The 17,345-nt window shown below is 40.1% G+C and overlaps 2 protein-coding genes and 1 long non-coding RNA gene across 4 annotated transcripts; 2 read left to right on the top strand and 1 right to left on the bottom strand.

The window, feature by feature from the left end:
• Positions 1-9: 9 nt before the first annotated feature.
• LOC118430614 (CMP-N-acetylneuraminate-poly-alpha-2,8-sialyltransferase-like) lies at positions 10-2,959 on the bottom strand. Its single transcript, XM_035841588.1, has 4 exons — positions 2,416-2,959; positions 1,758-1,910; positions 961-1,461; positions 10-499 (listed from the first exon to the last, which is right to left on the bottom strand). Exons 1-4 carry the CDS (start codon positions 2,556-2,558, stop codon positions 181-183), a joined length of 1,116 nt encoding a protein of 371 aa, XP_035697481.1. The 5' UTR covers positions 2,559-2,959; the 3' UTR covers positions 10-180.
• A 1,752-nt stretch (positions 2,960-4,711) lies between these two features.
• Positions 4,712-6,967, top strand: LOC118430616. Its single transcript, XM_035841591.1, has 5 exons — positions 4,712-4,897; positions 5,228-5,286; positions 5,597-5,716; positions 6,184-6,294; positions 6,531-6,967. The coding sequence occupies exons 2-5, from the start codon at positions 5,244-5,246 to the stop codon at positions 6,632-6,634; spliced, it is 378 nt and encodes a 125-aa protein (XP_035697484.1). The 5' UTR covers positions 4,712-4,897; positions 5,228-5,243; the 3' UTR covers positions 6,635-6,967.
• Positions 6,968-9,876: 2,909 nt separating this feature from the next.
• Positions 9,877-16,062, top strand: LOC118430693. Of its 2 annotated transcripts, none has more exons than XR_004832886.1 (4): positions 9,877-10,501; positions 13,412-13,533; positions 14,594-14,659; positions 15,198-16,062. It is a non-coding gene; the product is annotated as an uncharacterized LOC118430693 (long non-coding RNA). The 2 variants fall into 2 exon arrangements; XR_004832885.1 differs by having other exon boundaries at positions 10,132-10,501; positions 13,424-13,533.
• Positions 16,063-17,345: the final 1,283 nt, after the last annotated feature.

Here is a 17,345-nt window from a genome sequence, read left to right as displayed (position 1 = left end):
TTTTTTTTCTTAAAGCAACTGTTTGAAGTATAGGACAATAGTAGACAGCTATCTTTAAGCCTACCAAAGACCGTGTTTGGCACACTCTTCTTTCCCAACAAAATAAGTACACATCAGAGCTAACGATATATGCTCCCTGTCAAAACCAACTGCACTTTTAGCTTTCTTGTTTCTAGTTATCTAGCTCGTTTTGCAGGCCCTGTCTACAATATGCAGGACACCCAGACTCTGTAGGGCCTGGTACAGCGCAAACTCCTGGTCGAAGTTGTGATGTTCACCCTTCTTGTGCGGCTCCTCTCTGGGAAACCTGGGTTCGTAGTACGGTAGTGTGTAGTAGTGGTAAGGGACTGGTCTGTTGTTGGAGTCCGTGTCGAAAGGCCAGAAGCCGTACAGGTTGATCCGATGACAGAAGTGGATAGACGTCAATACTGCCAGGAGACCGGTGGTAGGCTGGCCTGTCAGGGTCATGTTCACGTGTGCGGAAAGCTTCTCCCGAATGCTATGGGGAACATAAAAAACTAGAGCTCACTACCTCATACCTCCGCCAAATGACTTTCTGTATCTATATAGCCGGTATAACCGCCGTTAGGCGTAACACACCAGCTTCGCAGGCACGCGGCGCGGCAGCAGCTGGTTAAACTTTAACCTTCACAACTGATCTATCATGTGTTTGTCATCAAGTATGCAAATAAGGTCCTCATTTATATAAATTAGACCATTTGTTATCCTCCACCCAGATAACAGACATACATTTAGATCTAAGCAGAACGCTATAATAGCATTTTTTGATGATTTATGCAAATGAGGTCCTTATTTGCCAAATTGATGTTCACCTGTACATTAAATCCAACAAAGAATCAACACGATTCCACGAAAATTACCGGGAAAATTCTCAATGTAAACAACGGGTCATGCAAGGCAATGTGTACACTTTGACAAAATGACATAGTTTCTACTTACGTCAACTGCCCAGCTTCGTGCATACTTCCTGGAAAATACTTGAAGTTGACCACTACACGATTGGTGCGAACAGCCTGGTAAAAGTGCTTAAAGAGCCTCGTGATCTTGCCCTTGGGAGCAAGAAACATCGTTCGGTTCGAAAGTCTCAAGGTCATGGCTAAGGGGTTTAACTTAGGCTGTATGTTGACGGTGTGCATGATTGCAAGGTTCAGGACGGTCAGAGTGATTTTGGAGCCGACGTCTTTCTGATAACCGTCCATAGGAGCGAGGTTGAAGCGGAGAACGAAGTCGTGCGAGTCGATTTCATCACCGCAATGGCTGCCGGTGAGAATGCCACCGCTCCCCAAGATGGCGCAGGTGTTATATTGTCGAATCTGGTCATACCCCTGGAGCAGACACTTTTCCTCTCTCTCAGTTCCACATACGAAGGGATCTTCGCGTATCGTACCTCGTATCTCTCGCTGTTGTAGCCTTCCGGGGTCAAGCATGTTAGACAATTGCCTGTGTTGAATTTACATGTCATTTTCATTAACGACCGATCTCAAAAGAAGATGAACTTCAATAATGGAAACAGCATGTGAAATCCCTTCTTGTTTGCATATTGTACGGAATTATTTTTAAAATACCATGACTCATAATTACAGAAATAATCGTCATCTCTACATGATAAGGTAATGTGGATGGCAGGCTGCAATCTGCCAACTAGCCCATTTTTATAAACCTTACAATATAATTAGAATTCTACAGAATTCGCAATCTTATGATGTAACGAAACATGTGTGTGGAGGAAGACTTACTTTAGTTCCATGATGGCAGTCTCGTTCACAGGCCAGTTGTTCCAGGAGAAGGAATCACCGGAGTCAAGACGACTAGATGGCACTTTAAGAAGCTCGAATGTCATTTTAAGACGCCCGGTTGCCAAACGGCTGAGATCACGCGCCCTTCGAAGACTGAAAGATAAAGTCATCAGTCTCAAAGCTTTTAATTAGCTGTTTGTTTTCAAATCTGTCAATGAGTACATTATGATTGCAGCTACAGAACAAAAATATACAACAGCTTTTTGCGGTACTTAATCATTTAGGAGCGAGCCAATGGAAGTGCACAATGGTTTTGTCAAAACATTCCTCACTGAGCGCATTACCATATGAACTGCCCATTACTGCCCAAATTACAGACGGTAATCATAATGCCGACACTGGCGTCATAGACTTTGTAATCACCTAGAGATTGGAATTTTGTTCAAAACATAACATTGCTTCGGTAGTATGCTAAATATTATTGCATGTTCCTTTCTTTGATTAAAACACGTCCATCAAACGTGTTCTCGTCTATCATATAGGTTTACGGAAATAATTCCGGGGAAAACCAAATTCCCTTACAGCCTATCAGGCATAAACAAGTAAAGAAAGAAATTTTACACTTGAACGAGGTTTAACGTGCAATATACAGACTCACCTCTCCTGTCTGGCGTCGTAGTCCAGGTTGAGAAATAGTGACGTGCACGACAACACCGCCAACATCAGAAACATCAACAACTTGTCTCCCCTGTCAAACTGTGCGTTTTGCTCTCCCTGTTTCTTGCTTTTGGCTAGCCCCATTTTTCTATAATAACGCTTGGTGGACGTTACATTAATGTACTCAAATAATTATCGAGTAATATTTCACAGTACGCTTTTGAATAGAAATACAAAGTTGGAACTTCAGACCAACGCCCTCCCTCTTTGGAGGGACGATATCATGAAACAGAAAACAGTCTCTAATTCAACACATGGTACCGACATTCGCATCAATAGGGTCATACGAGCGATCGCGATGATGTCACGGCGACGCAGTGGTAGGCAAAAAAGAGCAGGTGTTTGGAAAAAAAATTATTTACATATTAACCAGTAATTTGATCTGCTAATTCAAATAGCAATTTTTAATCGAATGTACTGACGTCCTCGTAGGCACCAGCCATCGAATCCCCGGATATAAACAACAGCAGCGATCGCTCGTATTGCAATTAAACGACATTCGAAACACCCACATGTTGCTATTATATTGTGTCTGACAAGTAATTAATCTCACATATCGAGACAAAAGAATTGTGGAAAAGAATGGGGAAATGGGTTAGTGATATATCTCAACGTTACTTACCTCCACGATATTAATGTGATGTGCCTATGACTACATGTCCCCTGTTTTAGCAACTGGCCACCTTGCGAATAACCCCATATCTGCAGATGCTAAACACTTTGGTTATCGCTGGACCAAAGAGTTTTGGATTCGTGCCATATCATCATGACACAATGACCATTGTCTGTGAAATTGACTGAAAATTCGCTTTCTTGATTTTAAGCTTTCTACCTTGTCCTATTTTCATATGGTATCTGATATGTTAAGGATCTTCCATGCGGACAACATTGACAATATAGAAGGATTTTTAAATGACGCCTCTATCCAGTGAGTTAGTTGATAAAAGCACCGATTTGAGCCGATGATACACTTTTATTTGTCTTATGGTAAGACATGGATATAGCTATCATAATGATAATTTAGAAGTATGTACAGACACAGATGTTTGTAGTAGTTTCATTTGCTCACTGTACAACGTTTTTGACTTATGTACCTCCAAAGTTGGGCAATATCTTAACTTCTTCATGACATAAATTCAGAGTATCAAAATTGTTTAATTGAACAATTTGTCTAAACGAAGTTCTGCATTTTGAGATCTAGAAACCCTTATGTAAAATAACCCTTTCTATGGGAAGTGTGGGTAGGGATACAATTACAATTTTGTGTGGGTAGAAATTTAATATTGCGGAAATGGCACGCCTTACCCACTTCCCCTAGTGAGCACGCCCAGGCGCGGGGGCGACATTCTGAAATACGTGGGACTAACGTTTTTATGCGCATGCGTCAACCTACATGTACACCATATGTATGGGTTACTAGTATTTGCGGAGAAGCCTAAAATATGAAGAGTAAAACAAATAACGACTAAACTAATTTTTTTTTCAAGTTTTGTTTCTAGGTGAGGCGTATAGGTTATTAGGTAGCCCATGAAAATGAACATACATTTAGTATTCTCTTGAACACAATGGCCAAGTTAAGTTAATATCTTAGGATTTGAACCCGTTTATGCGTGACACTGTAGGTAGAAATGTAGCCCTTGTTCTCACGCGATATTGTGCAGTGACGTCTTGTAGAAGGAATTGAGACGAAATCCACATACGTACAAGAGTTTGTATCTTATGACGTTAAGTAATACACAAATTTTTTCATACTCAAACTAGCGCCGTTGCTTTTCTAAACGGAGATATGACTAGGAATCAATGCATTCTTTCTAAGACGTATGCCCAAATACCACAAAAAATGTAGGACGCCAAATTTTCTCTCTTCTTTAGAACTTCTAATTTGCTCTAGATCGGGTAATGGTATACAAATCGTAGTGTCCTTGAAACCAATCACATTCTTTTCAAACATATATGTCCGTACGTACATTCCCTAGTCCTTACTGACACGTCGAGCTTGCGTCTGACGCATACTGTTTTGGTGCACGGAGTTGACCTTAACTTATGCAATGTACTTACGTCCGGTGGTATAGTTTGGCTACTGTTTACGTCTTTCGCGATGCGTCTATGATAGTGCACCGAGAGCATTGCCTTTGGTGTGTACAAGTGACGTCACAAAAACAAGATGTCGCCTGCGGGCCTGTTGTGTTGACACCTTGTGAGCCATACGTCACACGGTTTGGCACACCTGTACTTGCGTAGATCCGGCGCCCTGCTCTTATAAATGGTGGCTTTTCTGCCCTTGTGTCAGTCGAGACCCTGATCTAGCTAAATAACGTTACTTGAACAAGGTGGTGGACTGTTGCTGAAAATACTTGCTCCGTTGTGTCTACATTCATTGAGTGCATTTTGAACGTTTCTTTAACTGTTGAGCCTTCACTAAGGTCAGTTTAGAAATATTGTATTTTGTTTCTTTAAAAATGATTTTTTTGTATCATTTTGTCTCATTTTTTTCAGATACTGGTGGGCAAAAGAAGTAGTGGCTATAGATGTCTGTTTAACAAAGAATTTGACTCTTTTATCAGAGCAGAGTAAACTTAAAGTGGGTACCAGCAAACGACGAGTATGGACTGAATGAAATTCCTATTGATTAGATACATATAAACTATTGCGTATCTCCTGTAAACCTTATCCAGGGCAATATGAGTAATAAGATAACAAATACCTCAATAACCGCATGTATCATAAAAACTGTTATACTTGTTTCCACACAGTTTGTTCAAAGTAAACATGGGAAACTCCCAGGCCCACCACAGCACGCATATGTCAGAAGGTAGGTATAGCGTTTATATATTTAAAACTCTATATACTTAAATAATTTTGCAAGATAAAACGGAACTGAACTCATGTCATATGACATTTCCCTATTTTCTTATTCCTCTTCTGCATTGGTGATCTCGGTTCGTTTCCCTTCTTTCCGTTTTCATGATCTCTTTTATGCTTCCTTTAATTTCTTCCTTCCCTATGAAATTATCCAATATTAATGACAATATTTTCACTTAGACCATATGATCCAGTTGGCAAAGTTTGCTAGTGTTGTTACACTCCTGTATAACACTTACCCCCCCTTCCCCCCAAAACAGAACGTAGTAAGTGCCGACTGCGGTGTAGAGAGAACCGTCTCCGGACGTCCTTCAGACATAGGATCGACACGGCTGAGAAATTCACTCTGAATGGCAGTCGACGGTGCAACAGTATGGAAGGTGAGACAGACATCATTGTTTACACAACAATTAATCATGCTATACTGTTGTTTACGTACACGTCTTTAAACTTTTTGGACATGCTTGGCTCAGCTGCTAAATCAAACAAATATCGATGATGATTTAGAGGTGGGTGCAAAACACGTGAACATATCCCAACACAGTATAGATTTCCACCATCAGAACCTGATTGTACAAACAAATGTACTGTCACTTCATTTCATACTGTACCAAGGTGTAACAGACACACGCAGAATTGTCAATGTGCCAAAATCGCCGGAGGGCTATTTGGACTGATAAATAGTCTCATTGAAGTGGGTAAGCCGACAGGTAGAGCATTGCGTCAGTGCCCACGTTGCCATTGTGTACATAAACATTCACAAAGAGTTCCAATATCTTCTCTTTCTTCTGACGCACATGTTAGTGTGTATAAGTTTAAGCATTTGTGATCTCCACTTTATATGCAGATTTGAAGGGCATCAATGACCTTGTGACGTCAGCAAAGGAGCCCACACGTTTCGGTGACGTCAAAAGCAGACGAGTCTTTCGTCGCCCTGATGATGATTCTGACGTAAAAGGTAATAAATAACTTCACAATTTCTCTTCTACATGTAGTTCTGGTCGTAGTTCCAATTTCCAGAATCTGTGTGTTAAACATGTTTGTCTACTTCCTTCAGTTAAAAAAACGGATTTGTGTTCGTCTTACTTTAGGTCGTTCATGGTAAATTTGTCTACTGTTTCGCTTTAAACATTAGGACACAGAGGTATTGTGTCATGTGTGCAGTCGATAATGAGTACAAACCTATCTCCACAGGTTCGGTCCGGGTTGTTGACAGAAACGACAGCTTCAGACTCGGCCTCCGCAAGAGGGCGCTTGAAAACACAGCGACCACTCCGTCCACGGAGTCTTTACTTTAGTAGTTGACTCAAATAGAACTTTTGTACATAGGTCAATGCATATCATATCTAAGTTATTAACGTTAACAAGTTTGAACATTTAGCAATGCTATGGGCATTGTAACTTTTTCTAATGCATGATGCGTAACAAAATCAGTGCAATTAAGTCAGATTTTGAGAATTTGTTAGCAGAGAAACATTCCGAATTTCATAGTTCAAAAAGGACAAGAACATGTTGATATATAATCGCTCTATTTTTTAAGACAACGATCGATCTTACCCTAACCACCAAATGTATATACACCACTCAATTGTTGCCTATTTCAATCAACAACCGTTCCAAAGACGCCTTGATCTCAGAGTCTTATCTTTTAGACAAAAGAGTTTTACTAAAACTCACAAATAAAAAAATATCTCCAAGCAATAGAATCCATGGCACTACTACATACAAATTCCAATGATGCAACAGTTCAGCGATGCATGTTGTTTTCTCATTTATGTCGAGTGCAGTCACTACGTGCTGAAAGTTCTAAATTAAAAAGTACACAAAGCCCTTTAAGTACACAGGTTATTGAAAATACCTCAGAGCTACCCGTACGTAACGGCGTTGTTTTTCTTTCCAAGGCGTTGAACACGACTTCCCCACGGTCGTGTGAACTTGACCAAGTATCTTTGTTTAAACGTACTGGGCATGGCAGGGTGTGAGGTGTGACGTGACATTATGTGACTCAATGTTCGAGGCCGAATGCAAACGTCGCTTCACACGTTTGTTATGGAGCATGGCATACATCTAACTATTATTCAGGTCTATAGAGTAGTGAGGACGACGTACAAAAGAAGAAACATAGCTGGAGACTTAATTAGAACGGGATGGAGTGATGGAAATAGTGTATAAGGGTAAAACGACATACAAAAGAAGGAACGTGGCTGGAGACTTTATTATAATGGGATTGAGTGAAGGGAAGAGTGTAGAGGGGGAAAACGACAAAAGAACAAACGTGGCTGGGGACTTTATTAGAACGGGAGTTAATGGAAGAATGTAGGAACAAAATACACGATAGGGTGGAAACAGGCAGGTAAAGCAAAGAGCTGATTTACTATGCACCATCTGTATCCATCCGAAGATTTACTCTCCAAGCAGAGGTTAGGCTCCGACTGTTTTTTAACGTTTTTTTTTAGTCGTTTTTATCGGGCTTTCTATTTTCTATTTCATCTTGCTGTGCCAAAACCTAACTTTTGGCTGGCGTACCTCAAGAAAAATGACAAAATAGAAAGCCCGATAAAAATGACTTAAAAAAAACGTTAAAAAACAGCCGGAGCCTAACCTCTGCTTGGAGAGTACCGAAGATTGACCTCCCTTCGTCTCTTTTTCTCAGAATTCTTATCACCACCCGTCAGTTTTCATATAGACTAGTCCAACTCAGGTTGGCCTTTGGTGACCTATGGATACACTGACAGACATTCGGATGTATCAAATCGCACGGATGTTTACACACGAACACACCTACCCACTGTGTATCACTGACCCACGCTGGTACGCTGTATCCATTACACACTGCCAGGTAGGTGTAGCTACGGTGAACCTCCTGTCTCAAACAACAATAGGACGCTTTCACTATTCTAGGCGAGGGAAAGGAAAATATTGTGTCTCGGGGAAGAGGTATGTATGAATACATTCTTGGAGTCATGCAGAATCATATAAACCAAACAAATCCTATGAACCAGAATCACGTCACGCTCACATTTCTATTGAAAGCGTGACGTATTCAGAGGTATCTCTTCTTCTGTACTTGTGGTTATCATCAGTCGATTGCATTGCAACCTTATTGGAGGTCTAGTCCAAATACGTGATATCTTAGTAGACATTTTAACCTAGGAAATAAGTACGCAATGTTTGAAATGACCTGCCTTTTGTCAGGAGGTCTTCTGTCTGTACTGTGTAAAATATATACGTTACTAACTTGAGTGCCACATTTTCCTCGTCTGTCGAAAAAAAAATAGAAATGTTTGAAATACTTTATCGTATGTTCATGCACTTGAGCTATGGTTTTATGAGTTCTATCCATAAATGTACATTTCACACCTAATCTGACGGTAAATAGCACACCTTCATTACGTCAACAATCCAGTCTTTTCACTTGACGTCATCCATATAGGACGAATTTCAATAGCTCCTCTTGTAAGAGAGAAGGGGCGTTTTCAAATTCTCTGTTTTGTCAACAACATTGTCTACATCTGAGATTTTAAACAAATAGGGGGTCTGTATGGGGGATACCGCATACTCGGTAAATGTCGATGTTAAGGGCGTACTTTCCTAGGAGTGTTCGCTAAATTCTTACATTAGGTGACGAACTCAGTGATAAAATGTCAGCGAGTTTGAAACATATAATAGGATTGAATACGAGACCACACCGTTTATCAAAATTGTCTCGTCTATGTATAGCCTCGTGTTATCAATAGAGGTGAATACTTTTAAGCGACATGTTTTAAGCGATATGTATGTTAAAATGAGCATAGATTTTAATGTACAACAAGACAAAATTCAGTTCCTGGCTGCCAGTATCTTGTTTTAAAAATAAACCATTTTGATGATTTTGATGATGATGATGTTTACCTTGTCAGTATTTCCCTCCCCGGTTAATTGACTAAATCTGCACCAAACAATAAGTTTTGACAAATAGTCTCGCTTATAGATTTCATTTCATAGATTTGCCCTAGTTGTATGTATCTACGTGTTGGTATAATATAGAACATACCAAACGATCCCTAAAGACGCACAGGGAACTGTAATCACATAAGTGCCCGCCCGTACATATCGTACGGTGCGACATTGCGAGAACGGATTGTGCTTTCCATATTGTTGCAGCTCGATCAATCCATGATAAATTCAATACGGTAAGTAGAATAGGTTTACACGTTCGCTGAGATGTATATTAAAACATAGATTAAACGGACAAAACACAGTGCGTGCTTGTGCGCGTGTGTGTGCGAGCGTATATGCGTGGGAGTTCCTAAGTATATCCACATAAAAGAGAATTGTATGGTCTAGTGGTATACGTGCCTCTGCGCGGTTTATGCGTAGAAAACCTGTGAAGTGTCAATAGATGTCCCCCATGTATTCTGGTGATTACCCCTATCTAAGGATATAGTAGGTACAGAATACCTGCTTAGAAGTGTCTGTGACCATGTCGTCATGCTGATAGCAAGCAATCGCGATGCCGATATATAGCAGAACACGCACTGTAATTATGCAATCCTCAACAACGTTGTTTCAGATGTCCACATTCTAAGCCATCTTTAATAGAGACTCCGTCCTATGAAATGTGGGATATTTAAAGTGTGAAAAATTTCTAGTGTTTTGATCTCTTTGGAGTGGCAATTTTGTACCTAAAAGACACTTCCCCCCTCTTTGTTTCGAATTAAAGTCGAATAGTGAAAGTGGGTACATTGTATTATGTACCGTCCCTTGGGCAGTGTTCCAATCAGTTTCTTTTCTACCAATTTGGGTATGACACAATCAGACCGTACCTTAATCAGCTACAATACTCGGACTGTGTACGAAAAATAGCTTCCTTTGAATGTGTGTAAGTTATGTATATACCAACCTTCAATCGCGCCATTAACGAAGATATCAGGTGTAGGTTAATTCCCCCAAAAGAGCCTTCCCATTTTGAGCTACCAGACCACGAACTGAAGTCAGTGAAGTTGAAAGACTAGCTTCCAGTCCGCGTCAGGACGAGTTGTCGTGCTGGTTACCGTTTCACCCCATTGCAGACACACAGCGCGGTGTGAACAGCCGTCATAACACCTGTCTGCAGAACGTAGGAATGTCGTCTTGTACGTCTGACTCGAACAGGTAGAACCCAGCAAAGTTTCGAGCTACAGGAGGTGAGCGTTTTCATGTCATATAGTAATCCCGCTTGTTGTCTATACCGTAGTGTGGTGTTAGCTGCCACTGGTAAACATACACACGATATTTGTCTGAAGGATTCTTTCAGTGCAGACATAGCCTTGTTCCTTTTTTTTTCGTCACGTAGAAGAATGACCTCCCTTCCTCCAGTGAAATAACACATTGACTCTGTGCTTAAAGTCGATGACACAGCATGAGGTATGTAATGCTACAACAAATGTTCGTCCTTATGCCAACGCACCTGTGTGGGGAGGGGGGGGGGGAGGTAACAGGCATTTCTGTCAGACAATTAGAAGAGATAGCGCATGAAGATAAACAGAAGCTTAGCTTAAGGCGGTTTCTGTTCTTAGGCCGGTGTTGCTTTAGAGGGTCTGATCCTGTCACTACCTTTCAAAGAAAAATGCGTAATTTGTCCCGGGAGTAAAGCAACTGTCCCCAACACGGACTACATATCCGTTCAGATATTACAGGATAAATGTCTATAAACGACAATAGGATCCTCGTATATCGATTAAGAGTTACTTAATCGTGTCGTCATGAATTGTTCGTCAAATCACCGACTTTTGCCAATAAGCCAAGGACCCATACAATGTCCTTTGGTTTTGCATTGACTCTTACGTCACGTGCAGAATGACCTTTGACCTTAAGCAGGTATCTCCTAAATCTTAATTTGGGACTTATATGATCTTTCGTTGGAACAGTGCAAATTAGCCAAATTAAGTTGAATAATTTGCCAGATGAGATAATCGGCCAAGTAGACCCTCTATTGTCCCTCTAAGACCAGACTACTATTGACGGGTATTTTAAAGACTTGTCTTTCCAGAATTGTTGAATGCTAAATGTTTCAAATGGTTAGTGTCAATCTGTTAACAATGGAAAGAATAAGCAGGGTAAACGGTAGGGCTGTATCTATTGGGGACCGTCTATACAGACATTTCACTGTACATGCATATCGTGCATGCACTACAAGAACACTATTGACAATATTTGCAAACTTAACGATTGAAAAATGCTATGACAAAGAAAACAAAAGTATGCATAGTTCTAATTTTCCCTACATTGCTGACAACCAAAATAAATCAAAAGTTAACAAAACAAAACGAAGAAAGAAAACTACAACAATACAATATTTCCAGTCATGGCTGCATATCTATTACAATGTACAAAAACAACATTTGTGCCATACTCTATACATAGCCTCCCGGTAGGTTTAATCTAGAAAAGTGACCAAGAGTAATGTGACCTTGATTCCGTCAGGTCGTTCAGTGGTCTCTGTCGATAATTCTGGCTATCAGACAGCATTACGAGTTGTTGTACATCTTGTATTGTACCCTTGGGATGTAACGATATAAATTTTCTCCAAATATCTTTGGCATTCTGTACACATTCTGTATGCATTTGTGGAGTGCATTGCGACTACTTTAATCATTATGATACTAAATCAAAGAGTATGAAATATAGTGTAATCCATGGGCTCCACCAGGCTTTCCAATGAATAGTAGAATTCGGCACAAACATTGTATATACGCCAAAAAGCGACTGGATATGATTTTGGAAACGGTCAGATGTTTCAGACAACATCCATTGTCTTGTACCTGTCTGAGTAACTGCTTTTTGGTGTATCTTATTACCTGGATGTCTAACCTTCATCGAGGTAACAGGATAAGTAATTGGCCAGGAGTCCACTGGAAAAATATCGCACGCCCCCATCCCTAGCTCGGAAATGTGCGGGCAAATGAAACCCTGTGGTGGACAAACTCCTCTGGCAAATGTTCTCTCTCTAATCAGCGTAGCTAGTCTTGTAGACACCACACAGCTTCCCTGTTTCTGGTAGTTACAGTCACAGATAGCTATAGAGGCTGACACCTGACATTGCCTTTGTCCGTTACATAGTCTCGTCAACAGTCACGGGTCCCCTGACTCTTGTTATTTCCACGCATATGCAACTACGAGTTAACTTACAACTAGAGCATCAACTAACACAAAAGACGAGAAATCCACTTGGTAGGGTATGTTCCGCTAGAGCTCATGTATTATCTTTCAAAACAATATTGTTTGCCTCCATATGTACTCAGTATAGTGCGATGAAGAGCGAATACCTACTCATGGGGAACGCTTGTTTGGAGCAAATGATGGGTGTCTTAAGAAAATATTTTCTTCAATCTTCAATTATGCAAGTACTTTTTGTTGTCTAAATTGATTTAAATCTTGTAAATTGATGTTTATTTTTTCATTTGTTGGTGGGGTGTAATGTATCTATCGTTTGGTCGAGGAAAAAGAAAATAAATCAACAACCTTAGTTGATTGAAGATACATGGGTGATAATACGTTTGAAGAAATTAACTGTAACACAATGGATCTATAGCAAACATTCCGTTTGCATTATTGGTGAAAGCCTTGTCTTAAGCGAGTTCAATTCGATTCTGAAGTGATCTACAGCTAGAAAATCCCGACGAGTGTCTGAAAATATTGCCCTAATATTATAAACATGAATGCAATTTGCACTTGGGGCAAAGGTATGTAGTTAACATACATGAATGGACTGATTTCAAAGCCACATATTTCCCCATCTGTGAAATGTATGTTATTACAGGTTTTTGATGGCAAAATCTATTTTGAACTTGGTCTCATCAACACTTTTAATTTTGACACCTTCCGGTCGCCATCTTGTTGTCTGTCGTGATATAGGCCGATCAGTTCAGTGCTGCAGTACCGTCATAGATTACTAGTCGCCGCTTCAGTACCACCTTCTTGCTCATATGCAACATACAACGTTAATGTTTTTACCCAGAAATTGTACCACCTATTTACAATGCAATCCTTAATAAATTGCACCTGAACTTGGCGCGAACATATTAGTTATTGATGATGCAGATACTTATTTCTAGTTCTTGCTACAGGCCCTGGAGTGGGGGAAGAAACCACACGAACTGAAACAAGATGGGGAACAAGAATAGTCATTCAGACCACCACTCAAGGTCACCAAGAAACGCAGACGAGGCAGGGGAAAGTGAGCAGTTCCTTTTATATGATTCTGTGGGAGTTTCTTTGATAAACACAGTCAATCTTTAATTAGGTGACAACTGCTCGCACAATACCAATAAAACTAGCTCAAGATATGATATTTAAAACCAAGTTGTGACATTCCAATTGTTTGCAAAGTACTAGTATCTTGTATCTTAAAATGAACTTTCTGTAAGTTATTGTTGCTATTTCAAGTTTCACCCCACCTAATTGTCTACCGCACACCTCTGGCAAACTGCAGCTCTAAATCACCCAACACAAAAATATACTTAGGTATTGCATTTGCCCACCGTGCACGGCAAAACGAAACAGATTGTTTTGATAGCCTCCATAGCAGGCTCTCTGGTCCTTTCTTCGTTTTTTTTGGTCTCATAATACACTTTTGCTGGCCTTTTCTTTTAATACGGTGTTGCTTGTACTGTGGGCCGTAGTGTAAGCGACCATGTGCAAAAAGAAAAGGTCAGAAATAGTGTGTTATGAGCAAAAAAGGACCTAAAAAGGCCCAGAAAGCCTGCTATGAAGGTTACCGTTTTGTAAACAATTAACCATTCCGGACGATCCCTGCTGTGGATCCTATCTTATTTTTTTTACGCAGATCCGAACAGTGTGCGTAACATGTCGTTTAGATCCAGATTCAAATTGACCATGGGTACTGCTTGTAAGGAAGGTAATGTACCTTTCCTATTTTCACATACAGACTTGGATGGATTGCGACATTTTACCGGTAATAAATAAGAGGAAACTCAGCCTTTATCTTATGTCAAACCTTTGACCTTCATCAGGATAACTGACCAAAACTGCTCTTGATTAGTGACCTTTGACCGATTGGTATGAGGTCACATGGGCAAAACCTGAATTGGACCAGTCCTCATGAGGAAGACCGAAGGCTCTGCGTTGCCAAAAAGATATGTGATTCAGAATTGACGTCTGCTAGAAAACAGTTGGACTCTATTGCAAAAATGTTTCGAGAAGAATGGAGCAATCCGTTTGGGTCTGTAAGCGAGTGCATGCATGCTTGGGTAAAAGGTTGTTTTTAAATGTGACAGATGGCGAAAGGAGTGTGTCATTGAAAGACCGGTTGAGGGCTGCAAGTGACTCAGCAGCGTCGTCAGGTGAGCTTGGAAGGAAGTGCAAGGCTTGTGGCTTCTGGATGCATAAGTCTGCAACTCATCATGCAATTTTTAGCTATGCATAATGTTATGCATGGTTGCAAATAACTATTCTACAACTCGTGGTGTGCAATTTTTGGTGCGGTGCATTTATGCATGCTTGGTGACTTGATGATATCGGTATGCAAATAATGATGCAATGAAGCGGTGCAAAGCAGCAAAGTAGATACGATTCGTAGAGCCAATATGCAATACGCCATGTATCTATAATATGCAATTTTCGAGCAATATATGTGCCTTCGATGCAATTCAATGTTTGCTAACCATAATTCTGTTTCAACTCGCTTCTTGCAATTTGCTACTCTGATTTTAACAACGCACTGCTAACTTCATTATGTACTTTGTTCACCTTTCATACTACAATAAATGTTTCCTAATGTATGATTAACACTGTATTGAAACACTGAGGTACTGAAAACACTCATCATTAAATTATATGTAGCAATGATTACAACTTTTTTTTGTTCTCTGTTGATTACAGGACAGAGTAATGCAGCAAAGAAGAAAGCCAAAGGAAAGAAGGATAAAGAAAAGAGAAAAGCAATTAACTACAAATTCTAAGGAATTGCTTGTATTTTCAAGGCTGACCAATCATTTTAATGGTTTTGACAAAATAGCTGGACATTTATGAAGTACAGAATATATAGTTTTATCTGGACTTACAGAATACTGTTTGTCAAAGTACAACCAGGGAAAAAGCAGCTAAGTTAGATGTTTTCGTTTTACATGGAATGCTAGATGTACTGTTATACAGTATTAGCTTCTTTTACATGGACAGCCTATAAGTTGGCGTCTTTGAGAAAATGTATGTAGCTTGTTATCTTGAATTTACCTTGATTCGTGAATGTATTTGAAATTTCATCTAAAGATTGGACTGTTCTTGAAATGTGTATGTTTAAAACGCATTACGGTTGATACAACAGTTGATGTAATGACTTTACGTGCCTTAGGTTTGATATCTTAAATGGGCGTGGATTTGCACTGACGTGGAAATGGTGTGACTTGTTTTTAAGCGACTATGTGGTAAAATATTGAAATTTTCTGCGTGCAGTTTTAACGTTGTTGTCATGGGGAGAAGAAAAGGGATCTCACTATTTGAATGTAAACGGAATTGCAACTTTGTTTGAATTTCGAGCTGTGGTATACAAGCAGAATCTCCCCAAATGTCAGATTTTCTTACTTCTGTTAACATGTTTGAACCAGTGTGATTTATCTTTAATTTTGTGAATAACAAGCTATATTTGCCGGGCCAAAAACAAACTATTATCAAAAATACGATATCGTTTGAAATTATTTTGGAAAATGTGTACAGATAAAGGGAAACAATAAAATATTGTCTTCCTGTTCGCATTGCATAATTGCCTTTATACAATGAGTAAGCCAGCGCCACCTTGCGGCATATATTGGTAATTCAGTATTCGCAATAGCTCTGATATTGGTGCATATTTTCACGATTCCCGTATTAGCAAATCTGCTTGTTTTAAAATCCAGATTGCAGTATATAGGTACTATTACAGTATCCTAAATCATCTACAATATATATGCATTGCGTGTGTGACATTGTTCTGCAGACACTTTTAAGCACATTTAAGTTGCCGTTTCATGACCCAATTTGGAATTGGGCTATAGAAACTGTATCTTCCAAACAGTTCAAACTGCTTTTGATATCAAAGTAAGTATACTTTAGATGAACCTGATATCACGGGGACCAAGGAGGTTAGAAAAAGTCTCCTTGCGGGGACGAAGAAAGATACGCGTCACATCCGTACCCAGTCCCCCATCTCATAACAAAGGGTATGAGACAAAGCCCGTAATTTTGCATGTTAACCATTCTGGTGGAGAGTGGCTGATTTCTCATTGATTTCTGCCCACAGGCTGCCATCTGGGGCCCGTATGTACCTTATCCTATCCGGCTCCACGTCTTTTCAACGGGAATCACGAAAATCAATTGCGCAATGCAATTATTGGGGAAACAATTACCTAAGGTATGGCACTGCCTTCTCAAGGACGAAACAATTAGAACGCGAACTCAGGTCCAATTTGAACTAAATTGACATTTAAAGAGAACAGGAAGAGGCAATCCCGGTCTTAATAGTGGGTGGGGAAATGTTGCTATTAGCCCCTCCCATGTGTTTTACATAGACCATCATGACGAATACAAGTCTGCCAGTTGAAGTATTTTATTGGATTATTGCTTTGGCTTGAGGCCGAGAAAAGAATGGTCAGAGAGATGTATGCAGATTAGTTTCTTCAATGCTATTTTGACTACGTCATCTGCTACCAGCTACGGTTGCATGGTGCAAAACTATTACGTGACTAAGAACAGTCATAGAAAAGCCAGCTATTCGCCAAAAACCACACTTCTTCTTCTTCTACAAGCAGAGGTTTCGGTCGGGATTTCTTACGGCTGCCCTCATTCACAGGCGTAAAAAAATCCAGGTCACGACTACACCCCCCCCCAAACCTGTACATGTGCTTGGAGAATGTACATTTCAAGCAGTCATCCAAGCCAAGCGCAAAGTCTGAAGTAGGCTACGACATCTGCCTCTTCAACCTCAACACAATCAATTCAGTCTGATAACTCATTCCCGTCATTCCCGCCTTAATAGATCTCGGTTCTGTAAATCCG

This window comes from Branchiostoma floridae, chromosome 14 (genome assembly GCF_000003815.2).
Source record: "Branchiostoma floridae strain S238N-H82 chromosome 14, Bfl_VNyyK, whole genome shotgun sequence".
Taxonomy (NCBI): Eukaryota; Metazoa; Chordata; class Leptocardii; order Amphioxiformes; family Branchiostomatidae; genus Branchiostoma; species Branchiostoma floridae.
This window is presented reverse-complemented; position numbering and strand designations above follow the sequence as displayed.

Bases quoted from the DNA above. Each gene is read 5' to 3' on its own strand.
- LOC118430614 (XM_035841588.1), bottom strand. From the start codon at position 2,558: ATGGGGCTAGCCAAAAGCAAGAAACAGGGAGAGCAAAACGCACAGTTT. The intron at 1,462-1,757 runs GTAAGTCTTCCT...AATTCAACACAG, and splicing joins ACTGCCATCATGGAACTAAA to GCAATTGTCTAACATGCTTG. The intron at 500-960 runs GTAAGTAGAAAC...TGTTCCCCATAG, and splicing joins CACGAAGCTGGGCAGTTGAC to CATTCGGGAGAAGCTTTCCG.
- LOC118430616 (XM_035841591.1), top strand. From the start codon at position 5,244: ATGGGAAACTCCCAGGCCCACCACAGCACGCATATGTCAGAAG. The intron at 5,717-6,183 runs GTGAGACAGACA...CTTTATATGCAG, and splicing joins ACGGTGCAACAGTATGGAAG to ATTTGAAGGGCATCAATGAC. The intron at 6,295-6,530 runs GTAATAAATAAC...CTATCTCCACAG, and splicing joins TGATGATTCTGACGTAAAAG to GTTCGGTCCGGGTTGTTGAC.